At 31.7% G+C, this 9,423-nt stretch overlaps 1 protein-coding gene and 1 long non-coding RNA gene across 2 annotated transcripts in view; one reads left to right on the top strand and one right to left on the bottom strand.

Annotated features, from left to right (window-relative positions):
- LOC135214500 (uncharacterized) overlaps nt 1-9,423 on the bottom strand; it is a 235,845-nt gene that overhangs the window by 14,720 nt on the left and 211,702 nt on the right. The window lies entirely within an intron of this gene.
- The window catches only part of LOC135214156 (sialic acid-binding Ig-like lectin 12), a 15,202-nt gene continuing 8,921 nt past the window's right edge, over nt 3,143-9,423 (top strand). The window contains exons 1-2 of the mRNA XM_064248232.1: nt 3,143-3,266; nt 4,157-4,344. Of these exons, the coding sequence (XP_064104302.1) occupies nt 4,307-4,344 (38 nt within the window). The 5' untranslated portion in view covers nt 3,143-3,266; nt 4,157-4,306. The remainder of the gene's footprint in view (nt 3,267-4,156; nt 4,345-9,423) is intronic.

Genomic DNA, 9,423 nt, shown 5'->3' with positions numbered 1-9,423 from the left:
AAACATAAAGCTAGTTCGTAGTATCTCACAACAAAATTAGACCAAACGCAAAGAATCGTAATATCTACAAACATTTCGTCTCACTGACAAGGCCACCACTATAACGGTGTTGCGACAGTGAAAGTGTTCGACAGCACAATACTCCAGTGTTGTTCACGTTATAAAATAGACTTATTAATTAATAATACATAGACTGCCCGTTCCACCACTCTGGTTACTAGACGTAGGTAGATTATACGCCGTTCACCTGGGCTTATAAGGTACTAGGATGTCGTCTAAAATTTTACTTACCTTTATCCTAGATTGCTGACCCGTAGCCGTCTGTTCCGAATGAGCTGTGATTAAGGAAACCGGCCTATTTATATACAAATCCCCATGCATAATCATGTGTGCAGGCGTACATAGTATACCGCCTGAGGCTATCATCACTTTCATATTATATGTACTGAGCACTAGCTCAATCCAGTTTCACCCTGTTTGTTTACAGGGAAATCGGTCTATCTTTTTTTAATATGTCCTGATTAACAACTCATTCCAAAAAAAAAAAACCAAAAAAAAAAATTTTCTCTCCGTGAGTGAGTCAAGCCAAGGTCAACAGGTCTTGGGTAATTGCTACGCATTCACGCCACACCTATCTTAATGATAATGACAAATGCCCGCCAGCGGTGAAAATCCCCTGAGATATGTAGTACCTCTTTTTTTTGTATTTTTTACATAAAAGATTGCGCAAGTCAAAAGTTCTTGAAGAGTTCTATTTATAAGACATGAGAGTCTAGCTATATGATAGATTTTAGTCTTATGATACCAGATTCTAATGATAGTCTTTTGACACAAGATTCTAGTTATATAACAGAATCTAGTTATATAACAGAATATTCTAGACTTATGACACCGGTCTATCTTTTTTTAATATGTCCTGATTAACAACTCATTCAAAAAAAAACAAAAAAAAAAAATTTTTCTCTCCGTGAGTGAGTCAAGCCAAGGTCAACAGGTCTTGGGTAATTGCTCTGCATTCACGCCACACCTATCTTAATGATAATGACAAATGCCCGGCAGCGATGAAAATTCCCTGAGATATGTAGTACCTCTTTTTTTTTGTATTTTTTACATAAAAGATTGCGCAAGTCAAAAGTTCTTGAAGAGTTCTATTTATATAACAGAATATTCTAGACTTATGACACCATGGAATACATGCATTGTTATATATTATTAATATTATTAATTATTCATGTAATAATACATCCTTATATTATTATTATTATTATTTTAATAATGATAATACTAATACTATCTCTTGTTTACTAATTGTTTCAAAAATAGTACATTATTTAGCTTAAATCATGATAGAATTTAACCTAAATATAGGTATTTAACTTAATTTACCAGCAGTTTATAACTTTAACATAACTGTTCGTTTTTCCTACATTAGACCTAAAAGGCCATTTTCCCTATTGGTTAACATATATAGATATATATATATATAATATATATATATATATATATATATATATATATATATATATATATATATATATATATATATATATATATATATATATATATATATATATATATAGTAGTATATGTATATGTATATATAGAAAAATTATCATCTTTTGGCTTGTCAGAGAAAGGAATTTGGCATTTTAGGCAAATATCAATATTCTTCAAAATGGAAAAAAATATTATCTTTTGGCTTGTCAGCGAAAAGAATTTGACTTTTTAGGCAAATATCAATATTTTTCAAAATAAAAAACATATAGAAAAATGACTTTTCAAATAAAAAATATAGAAAATTACTTTTCAAAGTAAAAAAATATAGAAAAATATTTTTTCAAATACAAAATGCCATCTTTTGGCTTATTAGGGAAAGGAATTTTGCCTTTTTAGCAAATATCAATATTTTTTAAAATGGAAAAAAACAAAAAAAAAAAAAAAATATTATCTTTTGGCTTGTCAGGGAAGGAATGTTACCTTTTTAGGCCAATATCAATTATTTTTTTTAAATGGAAAAAAAAATATTATTTTGGCTTGCCAGAGGGAGGAATGTGACATTTTAGGCAAATATCAATATTTTTCAGATGAAAAAAAAAAAATAGAAAAAATTATCATCTTTTGGCTTGTCAGGGAAAGGAATTTTACGTGTTAGGCAAATATCAACATTATGTACAATGAAAAAAAAATTATCTTTTGGCTTGTCAGGGAAAGGAATTGGACTTTTTAGGCAAATCAGTATTTTATGAAATAAAAAAATGGAAAATGATCATCTTTTGGCTTGTCAGGGAAAAGAATTTTACTTTTTAGGAAAATAAATATACTTTTCAAAATGAAAAAAAAATATAGAAAAATCATCATCTTTTGGCTTTTCAGGGAAAGGAATTTGACTTTTTAGGCAAATAAATATAATTTTCAAAATAAAAAAATATAGAAAAATTATCATCTTTGCTTGTCAGGGAAAGGAATTTGACTTTTTAGGCAAATATCAATATTTTATAAAATAAAAAAAAAAAAAATTAACATCTTTTTTTATTTTTTAGACAAATATCCAAAACTCGTCAATGTGTACTGTAGGTCTCTTAGACAAATATTAAATTACGTCAGAGAACTTTTTTTTATCTTGCTAAAGCCCCTTTAAAAAAAAAATCAATTTTTGTAGCAAAAGAAATACACAGTTCTGCTATATGTCAGAATCTTGAGAGGATATATCATTTTTAAACCTTTGGGCAAATGTCCAAAAATTGTCAGAGGAAGCTTTTTTCACCTTTTGGCAGATATAAACAATTTGAATGGGATTTTGTTTTTTGCTTATTGGGCGCAATATCAAGATCTAGTCAGATACAACCTTTTTACATTTGGGGGAAATATCAAGATCTTGTCAAGAAATTACTTTTTACCTCTTGTTAACCATCAGAATCTTGTTCAAGTACGAATTATGTTTGAGAAGATTATCTTTTCAACAAAAAGTTATTAATTGTTGACAAATATTTCCTTGTTCTTTGGCTGACAATGATGATACTGAATAACTTCCTTCTTTTGTCATCTTCATAATAATAATAATAACGACAAGAACAGAACTCTCGCTCTGCAGAATCTACAAAGGCCACGAGAAGCTCCTGACGGAGGTGACGGTCGACGGAGAGTAACCATAGCGAGAGCCGTTACAGAGGTCACGCCCTCCGACAACGGAGCCAAGATCTCTTGCCAGGTCTCAAATCCAGCGACTGACGCGCCCCTGGTGGCAACAACGCCAATCGAGTTGTTCTGTAAGTACCTGCTCCCGTTGATGTTTTGTTGGGATGTCCATCCGCATTTTGTCTGTTCGCCCTTAGGTCTTAAAAACTACTGAGGCTAGAGGGCTGCAAATTGGTATGTTAATCATCCACCCTCCAATCATCAAACATATCAAATTGCAGCCCTCTAGCCTCTGTAGATTTTAAAAATTTTATTAAAGTTAAAGTTAGCCATGATCATGAGTCTGGCAGAGAGTTTCAAGGGACGCGGCTCATACAGCATTATACTGAGACCACTGAAAGATGGATCTGTTCTTGTTGGCCTCGATTATACGTTGTACAGAAAACTTGATTTGTCACTTGTTTGTTCTGCTTGTGTTGTTTTTGTTGTTACTAACTTCTCGCAAAATGACAATTGTTTATGGAGGCGGAAGAATTATGACTGACAGGAGTTTGGTGACAAACAAGGTAGTTTTGGTTGGCCTGGTATAGACCTTGTAACGTTTTTGTTTCTTTTTGTTTTTATCATTGTTAAGTATGCCGCTTTATTTGTCAGTTACCAACAGCAGCTGCAGCAGCTGCAGCAGTAGTAGTAGTAGTAGTACTATTCATTATCTAGATTTTTATTTCTGTGTCAATTTTGGTCCTACTGACTGCAATAGCATGCAGCAGAAAAAGTAATAACAGTATCAGAAGTGATAGCAATTAAATTTTGCTATAATAACAACAATATTGTTTTTATTATCATACTAAAATTATTGGTGAAAGTTACCAATAATTTTTCCTAATATCTCAAAATGTGACCTAATTGCTTTCTGACATAGACCCATTTTCATACCAAACACCTTACACTAAGGAAGACAGACAGACTGACAGACAAATTCAGAATCTTCTCTCACACCACTCACCTTCACCCCCCGCAGTTCCTCCTTGGGAAGTGAAGGCCTGGGTCTCCCCAACCAACGTCTCCGCGGTTCAAGTAGCAAAGCTGATCTGTGGAGTCGTCCTCGAGCCTTCCTGCTTCGACCATCACTTGTAGGTCGGGCTCAGTCACCAACCACGGAGCCACTTCCATGCGCAGGTCGGGGCTCTACGGAGGTCAGGTCACCAGGTGAGTGAATAGGGAAGCTTAGCAAAGCCTCAGAGTGCCGTAAGGTGCCACAAAAGTGGCAAGTTTTGAAGATTTCTTCCTGGTTCGTGGTTCTGCACTTTTGTTGTTTGTTGTCATCCGTTTTCTTTAGGGAATGAAGAAAATGGAACTTGGGTTCATAATAAGATCTGAAATACTAATATGAAAGAAAAGATACTGAAGAGTTTCATTACGTCTAAGAAGCTTTCATTTTTCGGCTTTTTTACAGTTATGAGAGCGCTTTTAGTAGGCAGGCTTTCTCTGTAAAAAATTATAGTTGAAAATCGGCTCCATTCAGGACTTAATTATTTGTGGCATAAGATTCCAATTTACGTCATGTTTTGTGCCATTGTCCGTTACCGCTCGTGTTCTTACTTCGTTTTCTTACTCCATGTCCACTTTCTTTGGCTCTGTGCCTTTCAATATGTTTATTTCCTGTTTCAGTCACTGAAGTTTGAATCCTACTATTAATTGTTAGGAAATTGCAAATAACGTGAAATTGCGTCTAAATGTAATGTTTATTCAAGTAAAATCGAATAGAAATTTTAATATTTAAACTATTAAATAAGTTCAACTCAGCGACACAAGTAACAAATTTCTTTATAGTGGCTGAACAACAGTTCTCAAAGTACACAAACACGCACACACTTACACACACACATACACAAATATATATAATATATATATATATATATATAATATATATATATATATATATATAATATATTTGTGTATGTGTGTGTGTAAGTGTGTGCGTGTTTGTGTACTTTGAGAACTGTTGTTCAGCCACTAAAGAAATTTGTTACTTGTGTCGCTGAGTTGAACTTATTTAATAGTTTAAATATTAAATTTCTATTCGATTTTACTTGAATAAAACATTACATTTATATATATATATATATATATAATATATATATATATATATATATATAGTTCATTGTAAATACTTATGGAGTTTCTTTTTTTTTTATTTACGAAGATTTCTATACTGTCAATCATTGTATTAAAACCTTACGCTTGAATATTTATTTATTCATAATTATATCGAGAACTTTGAACAGGCACACTGGAAACTTTAGTATTCCTTTGGTAATATGATAAAGATATGAAGGATTTACACTTTATTTGTAGGAGGAAAGGCCTTAGCCTCTGCAGAGGGGGGAATATCATCTTGGATTCATGTAGCATTTATAAGAAAAATTTCAGTGTTTGTCTTTGCCGGCACTGAATACAAAAAGCTTTCTGTAATGTTCATTGGCGTCGTTTGGGATTCATTGTAATTCTGGCTTAGGACTGACTGCTGTAATGAAAACATATATTCGTAAAGACATATATATGTATGCATATATGTATATATATATATATATATATATATATATATATATATATATATATATATATATATATATATATATATATATATATATATATATATTTATATATATATATAATATATATATATATGAATAACTTGATCACGAAGTATATAAAACGTGATGCTATGTATAATTAAAGGTTTTTTGCCACGAAGGAAAAAATGAAAAGCGAGATAGCCAAGTACTTTCGGTCCTGTTCGGACCCTTTACTGAGCCCGAACAGGACCGAACGTACTTGGCTATCTCGCTTTTTTTAATTTTTTCCTTCGTGGCAAAAAACCTTTTATATATATATATATATATATATATATAATATATATATATATATATATATATATATATATAAATGTATATATATAATATATATATATATATATATAGATATATATATATGTTAACCGAAAGGGAATTTTTTAAGTCGATAATAAATTTGTCTGCTCATGGGGCGCGAACCATCAAACCAACAAATTCAGGCTCGCGCCCGTGAGCAGACAAATTTATTATCGACAAAAAAAATTCCCATTCTGTTAACATACGGGAAAAGGGAAAATATTATTCCGAGGTAGAGCGAATTAGATACTAAAGGAAAATTTGCACCTCGATGTATGTATATGAATCACGGTAATGTGATGACTCATATATATTATATTATATATATATATATATATCATATATATATATATATATATATATATATATATATATATATATATATATATATATTCATACAGCAGTCAGCCGTGAGCCAGAACCACAACAAATCCTATACGGCTCCCAGGAACATTAAAGTAAGCCCTTTTGTATTCAATACCGGCAAAGAAAAACATAAACATTTTTCATATAAATGATGCATAAATCCTTGATAATATTTTCCCTCCGCAAACACAGAGGTCTTTCCTCAGACAGATTTTAAAAGTATTGTAGGAAAGGCGTGAGTAAGATGCAGCGTCTACAAACTTATCGATTTATTCATTGGTTGGTTGGTTTCGATTAAGCTGGCCTTATGCCATCGCGTGCTCTTGCTCATAGAGCAGCCCGTAGTTCATCCATTCAACAAAGACGGGCCAATAGCTCTTGCGAGCGGAATTGTAACGACTGACATCAGGCGATCAGAAACGGAGATTAAACACAATCACTTGTGTTTACTGACATAATACCGGACTGAAGTTGAGGTACATACTATGGCTGAAAAGCTGACTTTGCAATGAGTATGATGATGACGATACATTTAATATAACAATAATAATAAAGGAGATATATGTATAAAAGATGTGCGATGTGTACTGTGTTTCTTGTGTCCAGACGTTGGCACGCGATTTGTGAGATTAACTGGCCAGTGCGACGAAGGTCAGGTCGGCAACATGACCTCGTTGTGATTAAAGGACCCTGGTTCGTTTCTCGCTACCGGACATCATAATTTCTTCTACGGGCTGCTCTCTGAGCATGAGCCCGTGCTGGTATAAGGCCAGCTTCATTAAAAACAATAACGACGAAGGTATGTGGGGTCCACGTGAGGACCCTACAATATAAATCTTTTGTATATATAAATATATTGATTCTATATTACCAAAGCAATACTAAAATTTCCAATATTTCGGTAAAAAGTTCTCGAATATAAATATAAATATGAATGAATAAACATTCAAGCGTTAAGGTTTTCCACTGCAGTGAATGTCAGCATAAAAAGTCCTTAAATGAAAATAAAATCCGTGAATATCTACAATGAAATGTAAATACGACTGACGAAAATCATCGCTCGGGCGAACAAATTCACGTTTCATAATAATAGAAAATTTGGAATCGTTTGCTCAGAAGCAGCTAATTTTTTTCTTAATGTTCGAATGAAAAGTTTAATAATCTTCATTCGATGTTACAAATATGCACGCATATACATACATGCATATATGCCCATAAAAACACCACAGGGGTAGAAATTATAGCGGTATATCTAGCAGACAATTCTCTTCCTCGATGGAAGACAGTTGTCTTCAAAATATTATGCTTTAAAACCTAACCTTTTTGGAGTTTTTATGGGCTTCCTTTATCAGATGGAGCTCAGTTTCAACAGAAACTATTTAACTATTTTATGGCTCTCATATATATATATATATATAATATATATATATATATATATATATATATATATATAGATTATATATATATATTTATATATATATATATATATATATATATATATATATATATATATATATATTATATATATATATATATATATATATATGTATTTAGTAATGTATGTATGTATGTATGTATGCATGTATAACTGAATCACGAAAGTTTGGAACGTGATAAATGCATAAATAAAGGTATAAACCATGAAGGAAAGTGAAACACTGAGGTAGCTGCAAGATCTGTCGTCTCAACGTCCTTTACTTAGCAGACTGACTGACATACATGAGAAACTGAGAGGGGAAGGAAGGGTCGTACAAGTGACAGATAGGGATTATAAGGAGATAAGTACCTAGAATCCAACACACCTGGAGACTAAGTAACCTTCCCAAACGAACTTAAACATAGGTACAATTTCAGAACAAAAAGATTAAGTCCAACTGCTCAGACACAGTTCGTTTGGGAAGGTTACAATAATTCTCCAGTGTTTGGATTCCAGGTACCTATCTCCTTATAATATCAATTCCTACCTGTTCACTTCTACAGACCCGTTCCCTTCCCCCTCTCAGTTTCTCAGTATATGTCAGTCAGTCTGCTAAGTAAAGGACGTTGAGTCGACAGATCTTGCAGCTTAGCCCCCAGTGTTTCACCTTTCTTTCGTGGCTGATACCTTTATATATGTATATATATATATATATATATATATATAGATATATATATATATATATATATATATATATATATATAATATGCATTAAACTGCAAATGTCCTTTAATAACCAGTTCCCGTTACCTCGGAATTAATATATTTTATATATGTTACCCGAAGGGGAATCGGATAATAATTTCGTCCTCTTGTGGATTCGAACAGCGGACAGAGGAGAAATCAGGACTTCAATGACATCCCGAATTAGAGCGAATTGGATATTGAAAAAAACATTTGTAGCTTAATGCATGTATATGAATCACGGTGATATGATAAAAAATTCATATATAAATATATATAAATATACATACATTATATATATATATATATATATATCTATATATATATATATATATATATATATATATATATATATATAGATATATATATATATATATATATATATATATATATATATCTATATATATATATATATATATATATATATATATATATATATATATATAAATAGCCAAATAAAAGACCTCTAAATAAATCATATGAGTTACGTAATTGAATTAATATTTCAGAATAAGGCGATTCCTAAATTCCACAATAAATTATAACATATGCCTATCCGTTTTATATGAGGATAATATAAATATATTCCTATTTACTATCTACCGGTTACTGTATGTTTTAAAAGTCCACTTCTCTTTTAAAGTCATATAACGTTGGAAAGAAGGAAAGTGCAATAACTACTTAATATACGGAAACAATACGAAAATTGAAGGATATTGCTTAATACTGAAAGCTGAACGATGTATGAATTGTTTGTTATCTTGGTAAGGGTTTCCTCCTCCTCCTCCTCTTCCTCCTCCTCTTCTTCTTCTTCTTCCTCCTCCTTTT

The sequence above is a fragment of the Macrobrachium nipponense genome, chromosome 45 (assembly GCF_015104395.2).
Source record: "Macrobrachium nipponense isolate FS-2020 chromosome 45, ASM1510439v2, whole genome shotgun sequence".
In the NCBI taxonomy this organism is placed as follows: Eukaryota; Metazoa; Arthropoda; class Malacostraca; order Decapoda; family Palaemonidae; genus Macrobrachium; species Macrobrachium nipponense.
The sequence above is the reverse complement of the archived record's forward strand: the minus strand, read 5'-3'. Positions and strand labels throughout refer to the sequence as shown.